We start from the raw sequence: 28,000 nt of genomic DNA, 5'->3' as shown, positions 1-28,000 counted from the left end.
CACCACTATAATCTGGACATACAATGACAAATAATTAATAATTAAATAATTAAATTAAAGATGATGCTGATATGAATTTATTGTGACTCTCGATCAGGTCTGCAATGTTAAATTTGAGTCCACAAAGCAATATCTTGCCCACGTGAAAGGATGGCAACACGTGCAGGTGAGACACATTTGAATACAGTATGTTCAGTCACAGTAACAGGTCCCTGTTTTGAACCTAGAGCTGTGAGACAGGTACCAGACAGTCTAGCACAGGGGTCTTCAACAGGGGGTCCTCAGAGTTACTACAGGGGGTCGGCCAAATCTTTGTGTGATATGTTTTGTTTTTTTTAGCGTCCCTTTTCTGAGGAGAACTTCAGCCAAAAAAAGTTGATCTACAAGCTCACAATGCCTCGCAGCGCGATATAGAGACAATATAGAGGGGGTCCCTGCTTCATATCTCTCTCAGCTAAGGGGTCCTTGGCCTGAAAACGTTGAAGACCCCTGGTCTAGCATATACAGTACAGTAGTAGGACACCTAGTCTCACTTACAAAATACATAAAAGGCCAAAGGTGAAGACATATCATTCATGCAAAAACCTGTCTGTCTGTCTGTCTGTCTGTCTGTCTGTCTGTCTGTCTGTCTGTCTGTCTGTCTGTCTGTCTGTCTGTCTGTCCACAGAAAATGAAGACAATCTTTGTGAGACAAGGTACTATACCCTGTTATCTCATGGTCTGTTGTTAACCACATGTACTGTATATGACATTGATGCATCTGGTACATATTAACCTTCTGTTCTACAATCACAGCAGATGAACCTCTAACCCCGACACCAGGTATGATTTTATTATTATTATTACTATTATTATTATCATTATTATTATTATTATTATTACCCTTATTATTATTATTATTATTATTACAGTAGTTTTATGTTGGGTTATCAGAGATGCTGTGGAGAGTGTTTCAAACTGAGCTCTGAAAGAGTACTTCTTTCTCAATCAGATGTCATTCTTTCGTCCTTCACTGTAAACTGTAAAGCTTAATTAATGCTTTCTTTCATCTTAGTGTTCTACAGTTCTATCTCGAACGAATTCCACTACATCAAAAGAGCGCGGGCTAAACCAGTCATCGGTGAGTTTGGCTGCATTATGTGTGTGAATCGGTATGATATGTGATGCCATTCAAGAGCTACATATGGTATTTTTTTTGCTGCATTACCACTACATTGCCACAGTTGCATCGTTGAAAGAGCTACATTGGCACAGTTGCAAACACAATGGACAATTTTCCTTGAATAATAATGAATGGAGCCTTTTCTTTTGGCAAGGTCTTCTTCATATTGTGATGTGCGCCAGCACCCGAGATTATTGCAAGCCTCTTTGCATATGCCTAGTCTGCCGGTATCTTTTCTCCAGCTTCAGAGCCCATCTGAATCATCCACGACACATCAAACAGACTCTGGTGAGCCATTTGGTCCTGTTCATTTTTGGTTTCATGTACGTTTTGATCCATTGAGTTGAGTACAATTTGAGATTTGAGATACTAGCAAGCATCAAAGGGACCTCATGTGAGACAGATGTGTAACATCACTTCTTTGAGTAAAAAATAATTTGGGCCGGCCAGAAATAGTCAAAAATGTCCTTTCCTTATCATGCGCCAAGTGAGGCATCCAGACATCCAGGCGGACAGTTATGCCAAAATCTGTCCACTGAGTTTCTGTTTGTTTTCAGTGGGAAGCGAGAGCAGACAGTAAATCCCGCCCACTACATTTGATTGGGTAAAGCGCGGCCTGCTTCCTGATCTGAAGGCACGCCCACTTGTAGGCCATTGCGTACACGTTATGACGAACTCCCCCGACAGATTCAAGCGGAGAGCAGAATCTGTTCTTGAGAGATTAGTGGGGAAATGACACCATGGGGCTTTTTTAATTTTCTCTCTTTCATTGAATTTGTGCTCTATAGTTGCACCAAAATCCTGCACTATTACGTTTTGCCTGGAAGGGAAAAGAGTGTGAGGAGGACCTAACATCATTGGCCTGGGAGGAGGAGAACGCTCAGGGACCTGATCACATGATACTCAAGGTAAATGCCATCGATTTTTGGATTCCATATGCTTTGAAGATTTCAAACATGTATTTTGCTCATCTCCAAAAACGATGTATTTATTACCACCGGCGCCCAGGCTATGTATGTTTTCACTCTTGTCTGTCCGTGTGTGTGTCTGTCTATCCGTGTGTGTGTCCTTCCATGAGCAAGCTAATCTCCGGCACTGTTGGACCGATTTGGAGTGAAACTTTCTTGACCTCATGGTGGCATTATGACGGGACACTTAACACTTTGGCCCGTAACTTTTCAACTGTAGGTTGTACAATAAAATAAAAGATGTATCAGTGAGATTTTTAGGATTCCATTCCGATTGACTTCAACTGGTGTTGATTTTGATTTAGTTGTAAGTCTTTTGAATAAAATCATTATATTTTAGTCATCTGAAATGTTTTACTGTTAGTCTGTTTTAGTCGACTAAAAATCATAAGATTATAGTCGACTAAATCTACAGTTGATTTAGTCGACTAAAATGTATTTTGGCGGTGCCTTGATGGCGTCGTAATGGCTGATTTTACATGTGGTCGCAGCGCAATGCGTTGTGAGCCCATAGATTGCTATTTTCAGAGCACAACACCCGAGCGCAACCAAACATAAAACACTTGTCTTTTAGTTCTACTGGATCTCTTTTCCACTAGAGACTCCCTAACATTTTAGTCTAGTTTTTTTTTGTTGACAGAATTGTTAATATATTTAGGCTTAGTTTTAGTCATCGTAGCTTAGTTTTCATTTCGTTTTTATTTATTTTTCGTCATAGTTTTAGTCGACACTGCGTCTCAACACTGCGAATGACTTCCAAAGTTTGTGGGCCATGGGTAGGCAACCCGGGCGGGGCAGAGACCAGCACACTTTTCTAGTTTGTTTGTTCATTTATTCGTTCATTCGTTCATTCGTTCATTCGTTCATTCGTTCATTCATTCATTCATTCCTTCATTCATTCCTTCATTTGTTCATTCAGATAATTGATCTCCCAAGCTGGATGATCTTGCAGCTGCGCAGACGCGATGGTTTTCACGATTTTCTGACAGTTTGCAAGAAGCTTGACGAGCACTTCAGCTTTGAGTGGACGTCTGAAGGTTAGTGATTTTCGGTGGTGTAAAGTACATTTACTCAAGTACCTGTACTTAACTCATTCAGTGCCAAACTTATTTCTGACTTTATCATCCCTGTGCCAAGGCCAAAAATACATTGTAAAAAAAAAGTGCTTAGGAAGCGAGATACAGCCTTTTTCAGTAAGATGTTAAACAAGAAGTGAATGGAGCAGCAAATCTTCAAATCATGATGTCTTGGGTCCTTTTTTTAAACGGCGACATCATTGGCACTCTGTGCTTATGAAAAACGTGACGTTGGTGACGTCAATGGCTACAAGATCACAACAACGCGTCGCGATGCGACGCGTTTTGAGCTTGTAGATCTGCTTATTTTCAAACATTTTAGTACTTTTACTTTTGGTACTTTAAGTATATTTAAATGCCAATACTTTTGTACTTTTACATTTCACAGGCCTTTTACTTACCAACAGAGTAACAGAGTATTTTTATATTGTGGTATTGCTACTTTTACTTAAGTAAAATATCTGAGTACTTCTTCCACCACTGGTGATGTTACTGTAACAATGTTGTGCGCTTGCCTCCCCTTCATTATCTAAATATTTTTTTTGTTCTATTGTGAAATGTTCTGTTTTTGTGTGTGTGTGTGTGTGTGTGTGTGTGTGTGTGTGTGTGTGTGTGTGTGTGTGTGTGTGTGTGTACGCACGCATAGTTCCAAAGATGGTCACACTTGATGAGCTGCAGAGCAGCCTCACATATCCTCAGCTGGGTGAGTACCACTGCAATCACTCTAATGGGGCTGTAGACAACGAGCACTATCACTATAGCCATCACTATACAGTAATTATAACTATAAAAGTGTGCAGGTCTCCTCCGCCAGACTGGGTAGCCTACCCAGGGCTGTGTCAGTCGTGGAGTGCAGCCATCAGGACAGGAGGAAACTGTGGGGAGAGGTGTGGGTAGAGGTTGTACGACATAAGGTGCAACTGTTCACATTTGCACCCCTTATGGCCAGAAGTAAACAAAGTTTTTTTTTGGAGGAGGTTTCCTCCAAAGGCTCCCCTCAACATGCAATTGGAATTTGGGGATGATTGGATGCTGTGTTCATGATATAATAGGCTCCACCCACAATTTTATGAATGTAAACTGTATGGAGTATGAAAACCCTGTTAAACCCTTGATGCACAAGCACATTTTGTGCATCAAAAACAAATGGATGCATTTGTGTGACCCCCTATGGTTGGAATTGTGTTGGCTTTGACTTTGTGTTTGACTTTGAGCCCCCTCAGTGTTATGATTTTCTTTCTCAAAGCTCTTTCAAAATCTGGTCAGATGAGTGTGGTCAAGAAGAAGTGAGTGGAAATCACAGAGTGAGAGTTAGGTCTAGCAGCAAAGAGAGCGATGCGCATCTGGGAACTGCATTGGATGAGGAGTCTAGATTCAACAGAGTTCTTACTTTATTAATGACAGGACAGTGATATATATACATACAGGTTCAATATGTGGAACTTCCCATTTGAGGCGGACTCAAAGGGAAGGGTTAAACTGGTTACAAATAAGGTAGCCTCTCTATATGTTGTGGGGAACTGATCAAAGCCAAACACAAAATGCAGGGTACAAGCCCACTTAAGGGTATTTATTTGACACCTTTTCAGATATATGACCCGCAGGCCCTTGGTATTACTTTTCATGTAACTTCAAATAATAAAGTCCAACTCAAAATTCACCCCGGGTCGGGGTATTTTCATGCATCACAATGTCTCTTTGTTTGGATCCGTGCGCCACAGCGTCATCGCTCAGTATCCACGCATTGTGCTCAGGTATGTGTGATTAACTCCCACAGGTTGCCTAGGAGTAAACAGAGAGCGTCCTTTAACACTACAATTCATAAACATTCAGTAATGTGCAGGAATAGTGGAGAATTGCCTTACCGCCTGTAGCACCCGTCCATTCACCAGGAGAGCCAATGCCAGACTGAGACAGAGTAGCCACTTTTGTAGATTGGTGCCACACCTAACCTGTCGTCGCAGCTGCGCTCAGTTGGGGCTGATTCATGATGGTGAGTGGCAGGTAACGCCCTTCTATGACGCTGCCCAGGCTGGTGCGCTCCCTGCGAGGTCTCCCTCTGTCTCTGTCCCATGGCCTCTCCCTGGTGTGGTGCTTACCTGACAGGCGGCATTGTGGCGATACTCCACATATCCCCCCCCTAAGCCCGCCGCTTGGTCCGGGGGCTTCCAGCTCCTCTACTTCATACATGCGGGACAGGGCGTCTGCGTGTGGAATGTCCTTCCCGGGCCGATGCTCCACCTTGAAACAATAGTCTTGTAGCTCCAGGAACCACCGCGTCACTCTGGCGTTCCGGTCCTTGTTGGTGGCCATCCATTTTAGGGGTGCATGATCTGTAATGAGGGTAAAGGTACGGCCCCACAGGTAATAACGTAGGTGGTGAATAGCCCATTTCACCGCTAAACACTCTTTTTCTACTGTTGCATAATTTTTCTCATGGTCTAGTAACTTTCTGCTCACGTAGGTAATTGGATGCTCCTCGCCATCAAATACCTGTGCGAGGACCGCCCCCAACCCGGTGCCCGACGCGTCTGTGTGGAGGACGAAGGGCCGGCTGAAGTCGGGGGCTTTTAACACTGGCTCCTCACAGAGCGCGCTCTTCAAGGTCTGGAACGCGGCCTCCGTCTCGGCCGTCCAGACAATGTGGTTGGGGCGCTTTTGACATGTCAGATCATACAGTGGGGCTGCAATAGTAGAGTAGTTTTTTACAATTTTTTTATAATAAGCCATGAGGCCAAGGAATGATTTTACTTGCTTTTTTGTTCTGGGCTGGGGCCATTCCCGAATCCGCTCCACTTTACGCGTCTGGGGCCGCACACACCCTCGTCCGATCGTGAAACCCAAGTAGTCGGTCTCCGTCAGGCCGATGCGGCACTTTTTGGCGTTGGCCGTCAGCCCGGCTCGTCTGAGCGCCCCGAGGATGGCGTGGAGGTGCTGCAGATGGAGGCTCCAGCTCGGGCTGTGGATCACGATGTCGTCCAGGTAAGCGGCAGCGTAGTCTCGGTGGGGGCGGAGTACACGGTCCATCAGCCGTTGGAAAGTGGCGGGCGCGCCATGGACTCCGAACGGCAGCACCGTGTATTGGAACAGCCCGTCGGGCGTGGAGAACGCTGTCTTCGCCTTGGCCCGGTCCGTCAGCGGCACCTGCCAGTAGCCCTTGGTCAGGTCCAGCGTGCTGACGAACCGGGCCGGGCCCAGGCGCTCGATCAGTTCATCCACTCGGGGCATCGGGTATGCGTCAAAGGCGGAGACGTCATTCAATTTTCGAAAATCATTACAGAAGCGCAGCGTCCCGTCTGGCTTCGGCACTATCACGATCGGGCTGGACCATGGACTGTAGGACTCCTCGATAACTCCCAACTCTAGCATCTTGGCCACCTCTTCTTTAATGGCAATTCGTCTGGCTTCAGGGATTCGATACGGCCGCTGGCGCACTATTTTCCCAGGGTCCGTGCGTATATCGTGCCTGATGAGCGTGGTTCGGCCGGGGAGTTCGGAGAAGATGTCCCGGTTCTGCCCCAGCAGGTCCTTGATGTCCTGTGTCTGGGCTGGGACGAGGTCTTCTCCTATGGGCACCGGGGGCAACGTCTGCGCAGGCACGGTGGTCATCAGCGCGGGCAGCGGTAGTCGGGGGGCTGAGATCCACTTCTTCAAGATGTTGACATGATAGATTTGGTAGCCTTTTCGTCTGCCGGGCTGGCTCACCCGATAGTCCACGGGCCCCATCTTCTCCACGACCTCGTATGGTCCCTGCCACTTCGCCAGGAATTTGCACTCCGAGCTGGGGACCAACACCAGGACCTTCTCTCCCACCTGGAACTCGCGGAGCGTGGCGCCTCGATTGTATATGCGAGCCTGGTCCCGTTGCGCTTTTTCCATATGCTCTCGTACCAGGGGCCATATGGTCTTCGCCCGAGCCTGGAGACGCTCCACGTGTTCCACCACACTGCGGTGGGGAGAAGGCTGGCGCTCCCAGGTTTCCTTGGCGATGTCCAATAGGCCACGGGGCCTCCGGCCATACACCAGCTCAAATGGTGAGAACCCCGTGGACGATTGTGGTACCTCTCTGATGGCAAAAAGCACATACGGAATCAACTGGTCCCAGTCTTTCCCGTCCACATCAGTTCGTTTTTTCAGCATTTTTTTTAAAGTTTGATTAAACCTCTCGACTAAACCGTCCGTCTGTGGGTGGTAGACGGAGGTGCGAATGCGCTTCACTTTCAGCCATTTATACAGTTGTGACATTACTCGGGACATGAAACAGGTGCCTTGATCCGTTAGTACTTCCTCTGCTATGCCCACCCGACTAAACAGCATCAACAACTCGTGGGCCACCGCTTTAGCCGAGGCCGCCCGCAGGGGAATGGCCTCGGGATATCGAGTGGCATAGTCTAGTATCACTAAGATATAGCGGTGACCGCGACTGGATTTTGGCAATGGGCCCACAATGTCCATGGCAAGGCGTGAAAATGGCACTTCGATTATCGGCATTGGTACCAGAGGATTATGAAACGTGGGCCGTGGAGCGGTCTTTTGACATTCAGAGCAACCCTTGCAAAAGTCTTCTACTGCCCGCTTAACCCCGGGCCAGTAGAAGCGGGCCAATATGCGCTCGTATGTCTTCTGTATTCCTAAGTGCGCTCCTAGTTGGTGCGTGTGTCCTAAATATAACACCCGTGACACATATTCTCTTGGTACCAGTAGTTGCTCGACTAGGTCCCCCCCCTTGTCCAACACACCCCGATATAACAAGTCTTTTTTTACAAGGAAGAATGGGGGATTCAATGCACTCACCCCCTCACATTTCTTTCCGTCGATGGCGGCCACGTTCCGGCGCGCCATGTCCAGATTCGGGTCGGTCCACTGCGCCGTGGCGAACCCCCCAGCCCGGGGTGGTTCGAGAGCTTCGACGCCGGGGAATTCGGCGAAGGGGTCCGCAACATCAGCGGGGCCCGCGGCCCCCTGGCTTGACGTGGCCTGTGTGTCCTCCACCTCCCGTCTCTGGTCTTTTCCTCTCCTCTCATCTCTCTCGTCTCTCTCGTCTCTCTCGTCTCTCTCACCTCTCTCGTCTCTCTCATCTCCCCCCTCCCCTGCCGGGGAGCTGTCACTCAGGCCGGCCGGCGTGGCGGCGCGGAACGCGGGGCAGGCGTGGAGCGCGCCTGTAGGCGCCGGGTGCGGGGCGCGTCGGCGACGGTGGCGGGCTGTGCCGCGTAGTAGGCCGGGGTCCCAGTACCGGGCGAAGAGGACGCAGTCGGCGCCGATCAGCAGTGGCACGGGCAGGTTGGGCACGCCCCCGGCTGGCACCACTGCGTCCCCCCGGGGCGTCTGGACGCGGAGCTGTGTCACCGGATAGTGACGCACATCGCCATGGACACAGGTTACGGGAACGGTGGTGGAGCTGAGCTTTCCGGCCAGGTCTGCTCGTACGAGAGTCACCGCGCTGCCGGAATCGAGCAGGGCGTGCGTGTCGGTTCGGCCAATCTTCACGGGCAGGCGCGTCTGGCGGTGAGGGCTGGTACCGGTGTGCAGACAGGGCCGCGCGCTGTCGGAGCTGGCTGCTGTCCCCATGGAAACGTCGCGCTCTCTCTCGGGGCACGACCAGGATATGTGGTCCGCCTGTCCACAGACATAGCAGCGGCGTTGATGTGGGCCTCGGGTGGGCCCTTCGGCCACCGCGGCCTCGGTCCGGGCGGCAGGTGGGTTCGGTGGCGTCGATCTTCGACGGTCGCGGCCGGGCTTCTCCTCTCCAGGGCCCTTGGCGGCTTCGGTGCGCGTGGTCCTCATCATGTCCACGCTCACTTGGTGGTTCTCCAAGAGGGCCACGAGTGCCTCCAGTGAACTCGGACTCACTTGGGAGGCGTATCTGCGGGCGTCAGGCGGCAACGAACGTATGCATCGGTCGATCACTAAGCGGTCGATGATAGGTGGATCTCCCCCGGTGGTAAGCCAGCTATGGGCGCTGCGCAGTAGAGCCGCCACCTGCGGTCGGGGTGGAAAGGCCGAGTTGTAGGCCCAGCTGTGGTAGCGCTGCGCTCGGGCTGGGAGGCTGTAGCCCTGGGTGGCGAGGATGGCGTCCTTCAGTTTCCTGTAATCTCTGGCATCGGCGAGGGTTAAGTCCCGGCACACACGCTGGGCCTCGCCGGTGAGGAACGGGGCCAAGAGTGAGGCCCAGTCTCCGACTGGCCACCTCTCTCGGGCTGCGGTGCGCTCAAACACCTCCAGGTACGCTTCAATATCATCTTCTGGTGTCAATTTAGTGAGTACTTCTCTAGGGGCGCGTGTGCTAGCCACATCACGGCTAATTCTGTCAATTAATTTTTGTACCGCTGTCTGCAAATCTGTTTGGCTCCTCAACAGGGCCGTAAGTGCGTTGGCCTGCTCCATGTTTTTTTTTTTTTTTTTTTTGGGTTTGGCGTGGATCAGAATGCCCGTATTCTCCACCAAATGTGGGGAACTGATCAAAGCCAAACACAAAATGCAGGGTACAAGCCCACTTAAGGGTATTTATTTGACACCTTTTCAGATATATGACCCGCAGGCCCTTGGTATTACTTTTCATGTAACTTCAAATAATAAAGTCCAACTCAAAATTCACCCCGGGTCGGGGTATTTTCATGCATCACAATGTCTCTTTGTTTGGATCCGTGCGCCACAGCGTCATCGCTCAGTATCCACGCATTGTGCTCAGGTATGTGTGATTAACTCCCACAGGTTGCCTAGGAGTAAACAGAGAGCGTCCTTTAACACTACAATTCATAAACATTCAGTAATGTGCAGGAATAGTGGAGAATTGCCTTACCGCCTGTAGCACCCGTCCATTCACCAGGAGAGCCAATGCCAGACTGAGACAGAGTAGCCACTTTTGTAGATTGGTGCCACACCTAACCTGTCGTCGCAGCTGCGCTCAGTTGGGGCTGATTCATGATGGTGAGTGGCAGGTAACGCCCTTCTATGACGCTGCCCAGGCTGGTGCGCTCCCTGCGAGGTCTCCCTCTGTCTCTGTCCCATGGCCTCTCCCTGGTGTGGTGCTTACCTGACAGGCGGCATTGTGGCGATACTCCACAATGTGTATGGGTGATCTGAGGTGCAAAAGTTCATGGTGAAGTTGCTGGCGGAACACGCAGCATCTGTAGCGCACAGACATCCTGTCTGTTAGGGTTACAGGAAGTGCCGTGGTCCTTGTAGATAATCGTGTTCTTTCTGCAAACATGTCAATGTTTCTAGATTAATGTGTTAACGCTAATTGATTAGGCTGAGATAAGACAGGAAACAAACTTTCTGAAGTACCTCTGTCAATGAGAGCCTTGCACCCTCAGCATAGTGCACTACATGATTTACTCTATGTGAGAAGGTGCTAGGGCTGTTAAAGACATGTTTAGGTTAGCCAAACTCACACGCATGCAGTATGAGTTATAGCATGTATGTGCACATATGTGTGACACACACTCATTGTATGATAGTCACTACACTCAGTGGGTGATTACAATTTGACACCATCAGACACCGCTGGACCGATCAGGGTAAAACCTGGCATCATCTAGACTAGAGGACTTTGTCTAATTGTTGTGGTACATGTGCTCTTTCTATACCAGGTCTGGAGTTTATATTTCGGTTCAAATCTGCCTTGGAACCATGGAGATCCTTGTGTTTACTCTGTGAGAGGAACCTGAAAGAAGTTGAATTCTCCTGCCACGTATTCAGTTTTGAACACGTCAAAAGGTTTCTGGTGAGTACATACACATCGCTTTTGTAACAAATGGTGCTAGAGGTGCTATGTATGTGTGCATGTATGCATGTATGCATGTATGCATGTATGTATGTATGTATGTATGCATGTATGCATGTATGCATGTGTGCATGTATGCATGTATGCATGATGCATGTATGTCCTTTAATAAACCAGACCATAGCGAACTGACTTCATGTCATGAAGCATTTATTCGTCAGTGCTGAGGCTTTATTATAGAGACCATTCAGTTGGTATCCAGTTACATTATACTGCATCACCACTATACTATAGAGAGAGACGTGTATATACAGTATGTAACTGCAGTTGATCATTGGTCATGGTTTGAAATATGACACTTATTCGACGTGTGTGTGTGTGTGTGTGTGTGTGTGTGTGTGTGTGTGTGTGTGTGTGTGTGTGTGTGTGTGTGTGTGTGTGTGTGTGTGTGTGTGTGTGTGTGTGTGTGTGTGTGCGTGCGTGCGTGCGTGCGTGCGTGCGTGCGTGCGTGCGTGCGTGCGTGCGTTCGTGCGTGCGTGCGTGCGTGCGTTTGTGTATTGCAGAACTATGCCCACCCAGGCTCCCTGGATTGTGAAGCAAAGGAAACCCCTGACGTGTTGCTGGACTTGGCAAAGCAGGCAGCAAAAATCCGCCCCAATAGTTCTATACAGGTACACTCTATACATCAAGTTACATTTTATTTAAGTGTCAAATCACAAAAAGTTGTCTCAAGACACTTGCGCAGAGACCCGATATTGTTCCACCCTGAGCAAGCAATTTCGGGGGGGGGGGGGGGGGGGGAGAAGGAGAGACAGAGGGAGATGCAAGCAAATACAAGTAGTAGCGATAACAATAATAATAAATATAATAGTTTATTACACAGCTTGGTTAAATGCTTGATTCTGATTGGTCAATCACTGAATTCAGCAGTGTGTTATTTCTAGATAATGACCGATGAGCTCAATAACAGACCGCTGTCTAATCAAAGACTCAGAGCACCTGCTGCGCTGCTTGATTTTATGCCGTATCCAACACGGCAGCCATGTAAGCAAACGCACAATGTCATTTACAGCTGAACATGGCTCTCAAGAATGTTTTTGAAAACATTTGAAGCGAGAAATAGACAATGCAGTAACCGAAAATGTATTCTATTTCATCAACACTTCCTTGTTTTCCGAGGCGACCGTGTTGCGCTGGATGGACGGCCGCACCTGGCATAAATGTATGGATCACTTTCATTACCGTAAACAAGGAAATAACTCGTTTTGTTGTTAATTCATTAATTTATAGCTGTGTAATAAGTGGGAGATAATATAATATAGCATAACAATAATGTTAGATACTTACGCTCATATACCTGTATATACCATACTCTCTTTTACACATGTTATTCATATAGAGACAGGGTGGAATTTGCTCATTTAATTCTACTTGTAACAGTAAGTAGAATACAATTTGGCAAGTTTTATGATGTTAGATAGGAAGGTATAGTATAAGAATTCTAAGATGATATACAATATAGTGGTATAGTAAAATATAGTAGCAATTCACAGTCGTGCTCCATGGAGAGGCCCGGCTCTTGATCTGCAGGTGGGGGTTCGTAATATTAGTACTATCAGTTAATCGTAAAATCAGTTCCATTTCATTCAACATTATCTCTCGATGTTCTGTCTTACAGATTGGGAAACTGAGCCTCCTTACCTGTCCAAACAAATATGAAACGGGTGAGTGTGGTTATGGTTCTTTCAGATCGCCCTCTGCTGTTTTCATTCAAAACATGGGTAGCTAGAAACTGTTCTCAGTAGAGCCCAGACCTCCGCCATGGTGGCACCTTGTCTATAAGGTGTTGTTGCGGACCTTCTAGCAACACGCCTCCTTTTGGCCAATAGAGCTTCCTGATGCAGTTAATCAGTTCTTCCTGGGGCCATGATGACAAACCATTTGTTATCATTAGTTATGTGCATTTCTGTGACAAGCCATGCCCTCCGACATGGGGCTACTAATATTGGTAGTTTGAACTAAATGTTTAGTAATTAGTGAAATTGGTTTTACCCTAGATATTTGTGAGAAGAGTAGCAGTTTTGAACTCCCCCTTCCTCTCATGGTGTACAGTATGTACTGTAATGTATGATGGAACCAGAGTTGGTGTCTTTGCTACATATGTCTGTTCCAGTTGTCAAGATCCTGGAAAGGAGAAAAAAGATGGCGGGTAAAGGAGGGCTTATTCCTGTTTTACGAGTGAGAGAGAAATTGGGTAAGCCAAGTCAAATGTTAATTGATCCACAGGCACATATTGATTGAAATGCTCCTGTCTTTTAGTGCTCATATTCACCATCCTTTTTAGTTTTTTCGGTCGATGTGACTGTATTTAAATCATTTTGTATGTACATTGGGCACACATTGGGACAAACTGGTGAAGGAACCTCACCTACAATGATATTGAATGAAATGTTGACTCAGAAATGATGACTGCAGTTTCTGAGATTGACCATTATTGCTAAAACATTTCATAGATGAACGGACCCACCACAGTCAAGTAATGCATGATATGCATTTCTGTTTTGGTTCCTCACTTGTCCCTTGTTGTATGAATGCCTGATTTTACACACACTTTGGATTGGTCCCTATAGACAAAAACAGGATGTGAAGCTAATGTGATGAACCCTGGTTTACTGATGTTTTTGCTTTTTATTGTCAGATCCCTGTATTACCTCGTGTTGTTTCTCAGTCCCTACAGAAGCTCTGAAGAAGGTTGACAACGGCTTTGGGAGTGACACTAGTCCTGAAGTAACCAAGATGCCTGCTGACAAAGGACGTCCAGATGTGAATAATCGCATCCCACAGCATCCAGATGTGAAGGTTTGCACTCCGCAGCGTCAAGGTGTCATCCATCGCAATCCACGGCGTCCAGATGTGAACTATCGCACTCCACGGCCCATTCCAGTGAAAAAGGAAGCAGCGTCTGTGGAAGATTCCTGTGTCCATAAACCTGATGAGAAGAAGAAGTGTCCCACTCAGAACACCTCTGTGGAGCGTAGAGCAGACACAGGCACCAGTGTGGACAGAGAGACTCGGAAACAAAGTACAGAAGAACGAAAGACCGAAAAAGACCAAGCGACGGGGTCGGCTGTGAAGTTGACGGGGAGAAGACAGAGTCTTGAGAGTCAGGAGACGGCCTGGAAAAGAAAGCGTGACGCGGTAGAAGAAGAGGCCGGAACAAAAAGGCGTGCGACTGGAAAGGACGCAACGGCAAGGGTCGGTACAGACCTCAACGCTGAATCGGAGAGTGGGACGCCCAAGAAAAGTCAGAGGAGAGAACACACCAGGCCAGAGGTGGGAGGCAAAAGACAACGACTCAGCGATGATGTGGACAAAAGATTGGCTCGTGAGAAGACCCGGAAGTACTGGGCCAATGACTTTGTCCTTCCTCCTGACGTTCCCCAGCTGGACAGTGACATCGAGTACATGATGGAGCTACGGGACACGTCTGACTGTCAACCCCGGGCAAACACGCTCATCTCTGTGAGCGTCCAGGACAAGCCATTCAATGCTAATCTCCGGCAGCACCAAGTCGAGTCGCCGACCGACAGCTGGTGTCACCCCCAGGTCACTCCAGAGGACATCGCGGACCCCACAGTTACAAGCACAGCCCTGTGGCAGTACCTCAACAACACTGAAAGAACAGAGCCAGTCATTGGTCAGCATACTCTCACATTTTTTGTGTTTTCTTATAACCCATTCAATCCAGGAACACATCTGTGTCATTTTAGATTTCTATCAAAAATAGCAGATATACAAGCTCATAGCACGGCACCGAGTGCTATAGCAACTTGTCAACCCATTCAATCCGGGAACGCATAGCCTACTGTGTAATTTTAGATTTTTAGCTATAAACGTTATTTTATACTTTGGGCTATTCAAAAATAGCAGATATACAGGCTCATAGCGCTGCACCGAGTGCCTCACTATGAGCTTGTAGCTCTGCTATTTTTGTGCACACCTTTGAATATATATATTTTTAAAGCGAACTTTTGTAACTGTCAAATGTCTCAACATATGTCTTAATTTTTCTGAAAAACTATTGTGTCATGACATGTCGAGGACCCCTAAAATGATATGTTGTTCCAGGAACGCCCAGAAGCTAAGATTTGAGTTAAAAATGTTGTTTCAAAAAAAAGAATGTATTCAAAGATTTGCACAAATGTTCAAGATTTTTCAAAAATAGCAGATCTACAAGCTCGTAGCTAAGTGGTTACACAGATACGTTCCTGGCTTTAATGGGTTAACATGGCTACTGTAAACAGAGAAGCCACAACATTATAAGCCCGTGTCTTGTATGGGTTCAGATAACGTGTGATGAGCATTCACTACCATCATCTACTTTCCGTTGTGTTCACTAGTGTGACTGTTCTGTGACACTGTGGTTCCAGGTGTGAGCATGATGACAGAGTACCAGTGGCCTACGGAGCACAACGCCCGCAACTATTTCCGTTGTCACTGCTGTACGATAGACATGGTCGGCGTCCAATACGGTTGTTTTCCAGTCATTAACCACCTCATATCTGCAGATCACCGCTACAACTACATAGTGAGTATGTGAGCCTATGGTGGAGGAAAAGGAAGCCCTTTCTTTCTTCATTTCTTTGTTTTTTTTATCACTTTTTCTCCCCACTTTTGTGGTTATACCAATTAATTGCAATTGGGCAGTGAAACCCCAAAACAGCCTGTGGAAGGTTGAGGCTTATCATATAGTTATTGATAATCTTACTTACACCAATTATACCTGTATGTATATTTACCGTACTCTAGGTAGGGTAGAATTTGCTCATTTAATTCCACTTGTAACGGTAAGTAGAATACAATTTGGCTGGACTTGACCCGAAAAGTTTTATGATGTTACCACGTACTTAACTGTACTGTGTCACTGCATTGTATCCTTTTTGCCTAAACTGGGGACTCACAACAGAAAATGTTCAGCCAGAGACTCTGTTGGAGGTTGGTTTGTGCTCACGTGTGTTTAAATGAATAACAAGAGAGACACTCTCTGGTTCTGACTGATTCAAACAGAACTGTGACTTATGATACATGGGGTTTTTTTGCAGAAAAAGTTGCGTCCTCGTATGGTCCATGACTGGCCAAGCAGCGAGCATCCTAATGGGCGTCCTAGAGAGCTGCGAGACCTGGCCCAACAGGTGGAGAGAGAAGAGGGATGTGGAAAGTCTAGGGTAATTCTCCTGAACTTTTAATAAATCTTGGATTAACCACTATTTGTGGTATTTGTCAATTGTACTATTAGGGACTTTTGGTATAAAAAAGGCATTTTTCACCAATACCTCGGCTACTGAGGTGCTTTTGATGTGCAGAGGAGGCTCAGCACATAATTTGAAAGATGATAAGCAGTATTATTACATAAATATTCTGTGCTATTTTAAAGGTGAAGTTGATGAGGCCATCCACAAGCCAGTCCCTGAAAGCTGCTGCCAAATCCCCCTTGAAAGCAGACGGCACACGCAAGACCACAGATACTTCTCTTAAAATGAATGTCAAATCTGTCTCCAAAGGCAACGTTGTCACAACCACATCGCACACTGATGCTAAACCTACTGCAACCTTCTTAAATACAACTCCAGCCGCCCCCAAATCGTTCAGATCCGTCGCAACCGTCTCCCAACCTACTGCATCTACAGGCGCTGCATCTAAAGCTACGAGCACTTCAGGTGCTGCCACCACCTTCAGTCCAACTGTCGCACGGACCTGTGACACTGCTGCAGCCCCCAAAAACAAAGTCGCCTCCAAAACGGACGAAACCACTTTGAAAACGGCGGCCAACCAACAAGTTACAGAGACGTCTGTGACTGGAACCAAAACCCATACCACTTCCTCAACTACCTGTCAAACTACTGAAGATGCCTCCAAGACCGGCCTTATACAGACCTATGTGAGGTCAAATAGTGAGGATACGACACAGAAGAGAGACACGCAGTTGCTTCTCTCTCTCCTCACAGCTGTGTCTCCTCCTGCATCTACTTGTGGGAGCAGCCCATCAGAAACCAGGAGATCGGAATCCAGCAAATATGGACCTGCAGTGGGTCAGCAATATTTTTTTTTACCACTTTAACACTGGTGTCCCTATTTTGGTCATGTCGTTATAGGTGAATTCTCTCAAAAATATTCAGGATACATTTATACTTTGGGCTATTCAAAAATAGCAGATATACAAGCTCATAGCGCGGCACTGACTGCCGCACTATGAGCTTGTAGATCTGCAATTTTTTTTTAAATCGTTAAGATTTGTGCAAATCTTTGAATATATATATATTTTTAAAGCGAACATTTGTAACTGTCTAATGTCTCAACAAATGTCTTAATTTTTCTGAAAAACTATTGTTGCTGTATCAGTGGTTCTCAAACTTTTTATTGTGAAGGTGTTGTTCCAAGGACGCCCAGAAGCTAAGATTTGAGTTAAAAATGTTATGTATTCAAAGATTTGCACAAATGTTCAAGACTTTAAAAAAATATCAGATCTACAAGCTCGTACATTGTGCAAAGTTGTTAGATTGTCATATGCCAATTCTGTAGTTTCTTGCCTTGTGATTAATCTAATTGTAACAACGCTGGCGCTTGCTTGTTAAACCCTTCCAGGTTTGAACTTCATGGTGGCGGTCACTCACGACGAGAAAAGGTGTGCGTTGTTCTGTCTGCTGTGCAAGACCAGACCGACTAGCTACCTGCACAGGTTCTGCAGCCAACACCGATCAAACTATGTAGTGAGTGATTAAAACGTCTATTATGCTGTACAGTTTCAGAATCAGGTTGGTTTTCTACATGTTAACTGTATGTTCTGAATGATGCATCTAGAGGCTCAAGTGCCCAGAGTTGACTTCGGATCTATCGGACACGGATCTCCTGAAGATTACCACTGAGTTGGCTAAGGAGGACACGGGCGGCAGGACGCAGGTAAGTCAAACCAGTTTTCTTTTTCATGTCCCCCAAATAGATTTCAATATAAGGAGAGATCAAGTTATTGCAAACGAAAAGTTTTATTGAATAAAAAAAAGATAAAATATTTTGACGTACATTTAACGTATAAGATTAGCTTTTAACAGGGAGAACCCTAAGTATGAAATGCTCACACTTCAAGCTGTGAATGAAAGGATGTTTGTGAAGCATCCCCAGCAATAAAGATGAAAGTGTGAGAGATCTTCCTTCTTGAACTACGCTTAGAGCTACATTTTCATTAGGTCATTGGACCCCCAATTTCACATGATTATGTCCTAGACATCCAGACAAAATATACAACTCTATTCAGAATGGATGGACATGTTGATGATCAGATTGCCATGTTTTGTTTTGTATTGAATATGATTGTCTCTTTTCTTTGCATAGGCTATGCCAATGAATAGTGAAAGAGAGTACGAAGAGCTGACTAAAGCAGAAGTACCAGAAGGTAAAACTCTTAGAACTTTTGTTCTCACGTTAATAAGAATAAAACATTTAAATCTCCCTAACGATGATGTCACTGGTAGGCGACTTCAGGGTTTCTGAAGTGTCCATCCAGCCCTCCTATGAGACCCAGACAGAGTAGATAATATATTTTTTTATCATGAGCATGAGTGAGGACCAATTATATGAAGATAGGTTGAAAATGGGTGTAGTCGTCCTTTAAGCTTTTGAAACAGCTATGTTTTTACCCTGCGTGGAATAGCATTTGTCAACGACAGATTAACATCTGTCGTAATATTCATTACATTTAGGTTCAGCTCAGAGCCGTGGTTTTTGATTTAATTGGATGTGATTGTGGTTTTTCTCCTTTAGTCCTAATTAAAATACAAGCCATCCTGAGACTTTCCCAGGATTCCAGGGAATGGCGGCAGGTTCCTCAGGACCCTGGTCCAAGGCAAGAAGCTCCTCGGTGTTCTGGCACACGACCCTGGCCTCTCCAGTACTCTGGTACAAGTCAGAATGGACCTCAAGATGTCACGTCAAGTCTGTCACTCACAGGGATGACGAAGGCGATGTCAGAGGCCGATAGAAAGCGAGTCATAGGTGAGTGAGTGCCTGTTTGCCCGACCTTATGCACAAATGAAACATCTTTGATGTTGAGATTTGGTTGCAAGGGCGTCAACAAGGATTTGCAAATGTAAAAAAAAGTATTTTAGATAAGTATAAAGTAAGTATTACATCATAAGTCTTAATTAAGTCCCAAGTTGGGAGTTGGAAAAGTTGGGAATGCTATTGCTTTTGTACACATACAATGCAATGGTTTCATGTTTTTTTTATGACTTGACACATTGTTTTTTGTATTGTCCCTGTCAAATAAACATATAAATTACAATTTAAAAAAAGTTAATGAGGCAAAGGCAAAGTCAAATCCTATAAAAGTTGAAATAAAGCCGAATGCGACACGATTCCTCTTCCCACATCATACCAATATGAAACATTTCCAGAGGATTAACGGCTTTAGTCACCTGACTCAAGTCCTCACCTCAACGTTTGGTTGTGTAGGCTATTGAAGAAGCTGTGTGTGTGTGTGTGTGTGTGTGTGTGTGTGTGTGTGTGTGTGTGTGTGTGTGTGTGTGTGTGTGTGTGTGTGTGTGTGTGTGTGCGTGTGCGTGCGTGCCCCAGGTCTGAGCTCGATGCTGGAGAGTCAGTCTCTTCAACACATCGGTGAACACACCACCAGCTTTGAACATCAGTTTAAGTACATGGTCAGTGGCCTCTCTAGTACTTATTATCACATACCAGTTTTACTAACTAAACTGAGGAACTCTTACAATTCTCTGAGTGAATTTAATCAACTACATCCTTTTGCAAGCGGTTAGCCAACATCATTATGCAGTTAACCCATTAAAACCGCGAATACATCTATTCTGTGGAACCACTTAAACCATTATTTTATACTTTGGCTATTCAAAAATAGCAGATGTACAAGCTCATAGCACGGCAAGCAAAGATTAAATCTGTGGCCAAATTCATATAATTTTGAGGGTCCTTGACATGAAAACGTTTGACCCCAGATGATTAGCTAAATGTGCAACATTGTTTTCTCACTCAACAGTAAACACACCAACATACAGTAAGTGTATACAGGGTATCTGCACATTTCTAAGGTTACAATTGAATTACTTTTAATACCAAATTGGCCAAATTGTCAAATACTACATAACAAAGAGGCAAACATTGTGCGTTGTGAGCTTGTAGTTTGGCTATTTTCACGATATTTATCTGTGGAACTGAGTCAAACTAAATGTAATGCCTACAATCCCAAGTGTTTGTCAGGGTGGGGGGGGTCCCCAGTTCAAATATGATTATTTTGGGGGGTCGCAGCCTTTGGGAAAGTTTGGGAACCCTTGCTCTAGGCAACTTTAATATAGGATGTATATTTACAAAAAAAGAAATAAAAAAAGAGCCTTTTGTGCTGATGATCTAAAGTAAACGCTGATAAATATGACAGTAGAACGGTGGCTGTGTTTTGTTGAGCTACTGTTTGAAATGTGTTCTGTGTGTTTGTTTTGTTAGTGGGAGAAACACCCCAGTATAATGGCTGGAATCTGGAGTCTGGAGCACATGAGTGAGGAACAGAAGATGAACGGCTTTGAGCTTGCCGTCAACGTAGTCGCCGAACGGGAACGGTTTGAGGTAACCATGTTGGATTGATGCTGCGTCATGAAGTTAACGCATTAAGACCGGGAACGCATCTGTGTCACTTTAGATTTATTTGGCTATTCAAAAATAGCAGATATACGAGCTCATAGCGCAGCACCTTGTAGATCTGATATTTTTGGAAGAAAACAATTTGTGAAAATGTGTGCAAATCTTTGATGAAAGGCAATGTGTGCCTGCTATTACTCATTATGTCCATGGGGTAGCAGACCAAACCAACAGAGATCTGAAACCTTTCTAATGCAATGCATAAGTCGCTGTCAGTCAGATGGAAACCTCATATGTCCATAACTGTTACTTTTAAGGATTCAAATTCAGAAATAGCAGATCTACAAGCTAAAAAAAAACTGAGGCTACTTTTGTGTGACAAAGTAGGGAATTAAAGGTAGGGTGAGTGATATGTTTTGGTTAAAACAAAATAATTGTTGTTAAAAGGTTAAAGCACGATATTCTGAGTAACAGGGATCTCCACGTCTCTCCAGCTCTTTAATAAACAGAAAATACATTTTCAGGTAGGTGACAAAAGTTCAGCCAATCAAGAGAGAGTACCCATTTATCAGCTTCAATTTTATATTGTTCCAGTTCCAATATTGACTGCTCATTTCTTTATGTCACCACTTCCAATTTCACTTGTTTGTCCTGTATCTTGTATTAGTTCTCACTCCTAATTGGATAAAATTGGTATCCCGACCTGAAAATGCAATTTTCGGTTTAATAAAGAGCTGGAGAGACAAACACTCTATAGCAATGATTACATCAGAATATATAGGTATTTAACACTACAAGTGTTAAATACTATTTAACACTTATTTTAACAAAGGAATATCACTTACCCTACCTTTAACAATGTTTTTATTTATCTTCTTTCTTTCTTTTGTCAACTTCAAGGATAACAAGAACTCATATGATGGCGTCCAAGCAGCTTCATTCAATGAAGGTAGTTCTTTTTTGTTTTATACTGTATTTTTTTATTTTTCACAGTGAGTAGTCATGTGACTACAAGGACAACACAAAATACAACATTGGGACAAAGCAAAACAAAGACTAGAACAAATAAGGCACCAAATTAACACAAAGTAGACATAATTAAAAACGAAAAAAAAACTGGGGGAAAATACAATGAAGGTAGTTCTTAACCCATTTTGGGCGGGAACCCCTATTTGTAACTATACCTTTCAGGTATAGGCATTTTTTTATGAACCACATTGTAATCTACTGATGTGAATCCAGTTCACATACTGCATTAGAATAGACTCGCTAATATACCTGTGGTCAATAGATGGCAGTGCAGCGCAGCCTAAGTGCAGCCTACATAGGGTTCTTGAGCATGGGCACCACACCACAGCAATACTAGTTGCAGACACATGTCAGCAGTGGTGGAAAGTAACTGAGTACATGTACTTAAGTACACTTTTGAGGTATTTTTTACTTTACGGGAGTAGCTAATTTTCAGTACTTTTACTTCTCCACTACATCTCAGAGGCAAATGTTGTACTTTTACTCCACTACAATTATTTGAGAACTTTAGTTACTTTGTAGATTTGGATTATTATTACAATACATACATTAACCAGTTCAGCCCTATATACATACATGTCTGCCATTTGAAAATAGCCGATCTACAAGCTCACATTTCTACATTGCAGTTTTGATACTTTTAACTGTGAGTACTTTTTCCACCACTGCATGTCAATCATTCTTGTGAACGTCTCCTGTGTATCGATTCTTTCATTAAACCCAAGAGAACATTACACACATCAGTGTTGTTACAGTGTACATAATCATTGTCTATTCATAGCTATAGTCATTGGATGTGTGGTGTTGTCTGTAGGCATCTACATACTGGAGGACATCGGGAGACAACAGAATCTGACCTCCTCCTGTCCACCTGCTGACCAACAACCACCAGGTGAGAACCTCTCCGTCTACAGACAAGCTCTATGTTATGTCCCAGCCAATGACCACTGTTGAAGTTCATAATCTTATTATCGTTTCTCCCAATTCAGAAGCGACGGACGACAAAGAAAGCGTACGCTTGACTCTGACTCAGACTGAGGCGACTCCGATCAGCGCCGTGGCCATCGTGAAGACTGAGCCCGTCCCAGAGCCTCTCTCAACCCTGACCACTCACGACTCAAACATAACAGGTCTGTGAGGTCAACATTACTCAGTGTTGATTTCGTCGACTAAAACTATGACAAACAATGTTCGTCGGCTACCTTTTTTCACTGACGAAAACTAAATAAAAACTAAATAAAAACTAAACAAAAACTAAGCTACGATGACTGAAACTAAGTCTAAATATAATGACAATTTTGTCAACAAATAAAAACTAGACTAAAATGTTTGGGAAGGTCTGTAGGTGGAGAAGAGATCCAGTAGAACTAAGACATTTTATGCTTGGTTGCACAGGTGTTGCCCTCTGAAAATACAAGCTCAAGCTCACAACGTGTCGCGTTGTGAGCTTGTAGATCGTCTATTTTCAGCATGCAACCAAGTGTAAAATTAACCATTACGACACCATCAAGGCACCGCCAAAATACATTTTAGTCGACTAAATCAACTTTGGTTTAGTCGACTATAATCTTATATTCTTATAACAATTCTTATAACAGCAAAACATTTCAGATGACTAAAATATGACTGAAACTAAATGGATTTTGATTCAAAAGACTATGAGTAAAACAGAATAAAAATTTTGCTGTCAAAATCAACACTAACATCACTCCCAACACATAGAATGTTGAATATAAAACCATGTCTAATTGGTCTAATTGTCTCTCTGCTGTTTCCAGTCACCATTAAACAGGAGGTGAAACAGGAAGAACACAACCATCCCTGTTTCTCTGGACATAATGGTAAATACTGGCGCTTACTGGAACACAACCTGTTTTTGTTTTCCAGAAAACCCAGCTGTTTTGACCAACTTTACTATTATGGTTAATTCCGAGGTTTGATTGTCAGCTGAATATTTCATTTGATAAAGTCCTTCAAATGTGTTTCATGAGGTCTTATCCTAAAAAATAAAACACTCAGATAAAGCATGTCCATATTTGCGTGTGCATGTGTCACGTGCACACGTGGGAGAGAGGGAATGTCCTCTGACCCAGTGCAGTTGTTTATATCATTGCTGTCGGGCAGAAACCAACTATCTCTGTTTTTCAACTTTTTTATTTTCTTAAATAAATCAGTGCTATTAAACACCCTTCACGTCTGTGTGTGGGTTTTACAAATATTGAACCAGTGAAAAGTATTAAAAAAGTTCTTCTGACTAAACCTCTTAACTCCATTGGAACTTTGGTGAGGCAGTATCGTGTTTGTTTTTTTCATTTCCTGAAAAGTTAATATTTTGGAAATAATATAGTTGGTTTCTGCCCGTCAGAAGAGGATATAATAACGAGTGGAGGAGATGATACAACATGTAGGATGAAAGAAAGAATACAATGCTGCTGCTACCACACCAAAACCCAGTCTTAATTTATTTAACCCTTGTGGGTCCATTCTTCCCCTTTTTCCCCCCCCTGTCAACTCAAAGACATAGATTAGATTGACCCCTTATCTGGAACTCCTTTGAAGATGTTCTGTTCACCTCACAGACTCGGACTCAAAAGATGAATGAGCATGCAGGCCATCTGTGTTCAGTTAGATAAACACAAGGTCACACTGATAAAGTTGCAATCCCCCCACTCACAGCTGTGTGTCTGGGTAGCTCAGTCGATAGAGCTCTCGCCTGTGGTTCGCCCAGGCTGCATTCGCTAAGGCTCACCCTGCGTAGGTACTGATGTGGGTTCGATCCTGGGCACCGCCGACTCAGCGGATGAGTGGCACGGCTTGGGTAGGTGGTTTAGGTTGTGCAGTGTTGAGCTCCACCTAAGCAAACAATTTCCAAGGGGTCTAGCACATTGATACGGGGATAGACGCCCGCGTTCTGGGCTGATACCAACTATAACTGTATGGAAGTAATGTTAATGTTTGACATGCTTTTGTAATGAATCTGTCTCCGGATGGGTGACAGTCTGCCATGTATCCTAACATATTTGTCTTTTTTTACTTCCCCAGAAATGGGACAAACTGTGAAACGTGTTTTGGATGATGTCTCATCGAATGAAGATGGAGACACGGTCAAACGGAGAAGAATTTCAATGTCTACCGATGGCGGCAGCACACGTGACAGCCCTTCAGGTCCTTATTCAGACATCTCGTCACCTGCCAGCCAGTGTTCTTCTCCCCAAAACGAAGTGGCCAAAGTGAAAGTAGGAACTACATCGGTACCAATGCAGGGTGAACCTTCACAAATGCGGCCTCGGCCTAAATTAGATCAGATCTTGAACTCACTTAGAACCTTAGTTTCCTCTGACTTTAACATTGAATGCTCTCCAACAAAGCCAGTCTCAGCTGCATCTACTGAGCCGTCAACCACCCCTTGGTCCATAGATTCTTCACCGGCTAAACGTGAGCCAGAGCCTGAACACTCCACCCTCTCCAAGGTTAAACAAGCCTCGCCACCACTGCCGAAGTTGACCTCTGTGACCGCTGTCCCTCTGACCCCTCCAGCTAACAAAGATGTCCCCTCTAGTGAACCAATAACATCCATCTTTGACATGAACTTTAGACAATTAGCATCTTTGATGCGAGCCAAGCAATCAGGGAAGGATGTCTCTCACAGCCGAGCAATAAGCCCCGAAAGTGCAGCTGAGATTGTGACCATGTCATCGACATCCACCCAAACCTCTGTAGGTCGCGTGAAGCCCAGGATGCAATTGGACTCAAACTGTCGAATGCCGACACTTAGTATCAAACCAAACCAAAGTGTTGACGGTGACGCGTTGAAGTGGCAACTTGCAGCCCCGAAGCCTGCAGACGATGACATCTGGAACTACGAGAACCGGCAGTTCACGCCAGGAAGAAGAGCTACCGACGTCATCGGTGATGATGACCAGTCTCTGGAAAGCCACCACAGAGCAACCAACCCAGCAGGTGAAGACAGTCATGTCACCTCCAACCCACCTGCAGCCAGGGCCATCATCTCCACTGAGCTACAGCCCCGGGGAGACCAGGCCACTCAGTTGTACTGTAATCTGGGCATCAGTGTGGATGAACCCAGCGCCACCCCAGCCACAGTCATTGATCCAAACACTGCTCAAGCACTGCAGACTAGTATATATAACACCATGGTCTCTCCTTTTTATATCGAGGTCGGTCCATACATGGGCAGTCCCGCCACTGTGGTGAACCCAAACCCCACTAGCCAACAATTTAACGATTGTGATTACAGAATCAATCAGCCCACCTCTGCATCAGCAAGCCCCAGTGGCTCCCTGCCAGCTGCAGGCTATGGCACCCCAGTTTATCCTTACAGTCAACTCACCCCGAACCCGTATTTCCTACATGGATATCCGTACGGAACTGGGGCCCAGAACTCTTACTTCACACGTGGGTATCTGCACGGAAGAGAGCCTGCAGGTATTTCCGGAGCTCCAGATCAGCACTCTGTGTTCTCACAGTATGTAAACTACAGTGTTGGCCCTACTGGAGGATTATTGTACCCAATCCAGACTCCCCCTCAGCAGGGGACAGGACAGGATGTGATGTTTGGAGGCACCTATACCACAAATCTAACTGCAGAGGCCTGGCTTGAAATGCAAAGACATCAGCAGCCGCAATAATGGTAAATTGTGCATTTATATAGCACCTTTCATCCAAAGAGATTTACAATGTGCATTTCATTCACCCATCTTTCTCTCTGTCTCTCTCTCTCCACTTCGTCCTCAGACGAGCCCTCCATCGTCTCCAGTCATCTCAATTCTCCATACATCTGGCCTGCTTTTGCCCCATTCACGCATACATTCGCACACCGACGGCGAAGGAAACCATGCAAGGCACCGACCTGCTCATCAGAAGCATTCGGTGTCTTGCTCAAGGACACTTCGACACTACCTCCTCCGCTACTGCTGCCTGTGTTCCGGCCCGGGTAACGTCATCTTCAGCTTTGGCATTTATACTGTTCAACAGTTTAATTCAGCCGTATGCCCTACCGTAGTATAGTTACCTTTTACAGTCAACTTTGCTCTCCTTTTGTCTCACACTGGTACTTCTCTGCACTATATTCTGATAGTAATCATTGCTATAGAGTGTTTGTTCAGTTACAGGAGTCTCCCAATCTCTCCGGCTCTTTAAGAAAAAGAAAGTACATGCTCAGGTAGGTGACAAAATTTCAGCCATTTATCAGCTTCATTTTTATAGTGTTCCAGGTCCAATTTTGTCTGCTCATGTCTTTGTGTCATCACTTCCGATTTCACTTGTTTAATCTGTATCCTGACTGAGTTCTCCATCCTGAGTGGATACAATTGGTATCCTGACCTGAAAATGTATTTTCTGTTTCATAAAGAGTTGGAGAGACATGGAGACTCCTGTTACTGAAAAAACACTCTATAGCAATGAGTGCTATCTGAACATAGAGCTATTTAACACTTATTTTAACCAAAGAAAATCACTTACCCTAAGGTATCCCCTCTCAAACTGGTTACTGTACATATTTGTGTTTTTGTTATCAAACTGTTTAGATGTTTTTTTGCATAGTAGTGTATATTTGTCTGTCATTAAATGTTTCGATTAATTGAGTACAAAGGACCCCAATGGAAACAAGCCATAGGCTTTCTTGGGTTTAAAATCCTCTTAGCAGACCTTGTAATGAACTGTACTTTCCTGTGCTTTTTATTTTGCAAACTGCTAATAAAGTATTCAATCAATCAGACAGAAAGTATTGTCAAGATGAATAAGTATGTTTTTTTTTTTATAATCAACCTTAAATGGATATGTGGATGTGTTCGGTTTAATATGAAGCAAAATGTAATTTCTTTGTATTTTCACACTTTTTCAATAAAGAATGGGTCATGTACAGTAGTGTGTGTTATAGTAGGTGTCCTCTTATTTAACCACTTCAACCCTGGCAACTGTATTTTGGGGCATTTTACTGATAGGACTCTTTACTGTACCTGAACCACTGTGGTCGAACCTCTCTGCTCCTGTTATTAATTGTGATAATTATAACGATGCAGTATACCGTCTCTGTGGGGTGTAAACCTCATCTGTCCAAAACTGTTACTTTTCAGGATTCAAATTCAAAAGCATAAAAAACAGCAGATCGACAAGCTTAGTATGATTTACATTAACCACTTGAACCCTAGCATCCCTTTTCTGAGGAGAACTTTAGCCAAAAATAGCAGATCTACAAGCTCACAACGCCTCGCGCTGCGAGGCGTTGTGAGCTTGTAGAGCGGCTATTTTTGGCAAAGAGTTATAGGTGTAGAGGGAAAAAAAGAGCAGCAAAGGTTTATCTGAAACACAATTTTATACAACAGGCCTACAGTATAGAGGGGGTCCCTGCTTCATCTCTCTCTCAGCT

The 28,000-nt window shown here is 44.7% G+C and overlaps 2 protein-coding genes across 2 annotated transcripts in view; both read left to right on the top strand.

The window, feature by feature from the left end:
* LOC311062162 (uncharacterized protein) overlaps positions 1-28,000 on the top strand; it is a 112,304-nt gene that overhangs the window by 27,418 nt on the left and 56,886 nt on the right. The window lies entirely within an intron of this gene.
* On the top strand, positions 2,038-26,622 carry LOC311062166 (uncharacterized protein). The gene is made up of 22 exons (XM_084081008.1): positions 2,038-2,070; positions 3,853-3,909; positions 10,799-10,932; positions 11,496-11,603; positions 12,611-12,656; positions 13,106-13,186; positions 13,661-14,629; positions 15,363-15,520; positions 16,035-16,157; positions 16,367-17,021; positions 17,575-17,699; positions 17,791-17,889; positions 18,319-18,379; positions 18,748-18,978; positions 19,558-19,640; positions 20,452-20,571; positions 21,484-21,532; positions 22,427-22,504; positions 22,602-22,742; positions 23,391-23,453; positions 24,655-26,263; positions 26,368-26,622. The coding sequence occupies exons 2-21, from the start codon at positions 3,861-3,863 to the stop codon at positions 26,259-26,261; spliced, it is 4,980 nt and encodes a 1,659-aa protein (XP_083937134.1). The 5' UTR covers positions 2,038-2,070; positions 3,853-3,860; the 3' UTR covers positions 26,262-26,263; positions 26,368-26,622.

The sequence above is a fragment of the Gymnoscopelus microlampas genome (assembly GCF_963454915.1).
Source record: "Gymnoscopelus microlampas genome assembly, chromosome: 15".
Lineage (NCBI taxonomy): Eukaryota > Metazoa > Chordata > Actinopteri > Myctophiformes > Myctophidae > Gymnoscopelus > Gymnoscopelus microlampas.
Note: the sequence above shows the minus strand (reverse complement) of the source record. Positions and strands in the feature narration are given on the sequence as shown.

What these genes read in the sequence shown, in the direction of transcription:
- LOC311062166 (XM_084081008.1), top strand. Translation starts at nt 3,861, where the DNA reads ATGGTCACACTTGATGAGCTGCAGAGCAGCCTCACATATCCTCAGCTG. An exon ending in CCTCACATATCCTCAGCTGG is followed by an intron (nt 3,910 to 10,798) that starts GTGAGTACCACT and finishes TTTCTATACCAG; the next exon opens with GTCTGGAGTTTATATTTCGG. An exon ending in CAAATATGGACCTGCAGTGG is followed by an intron (nt 17,022 to 17,574) that starts GTCAGCAATATT and finishes AAACCCTTCCAG; the next exon opens with GTTTGAACTTCATGGTGGCG.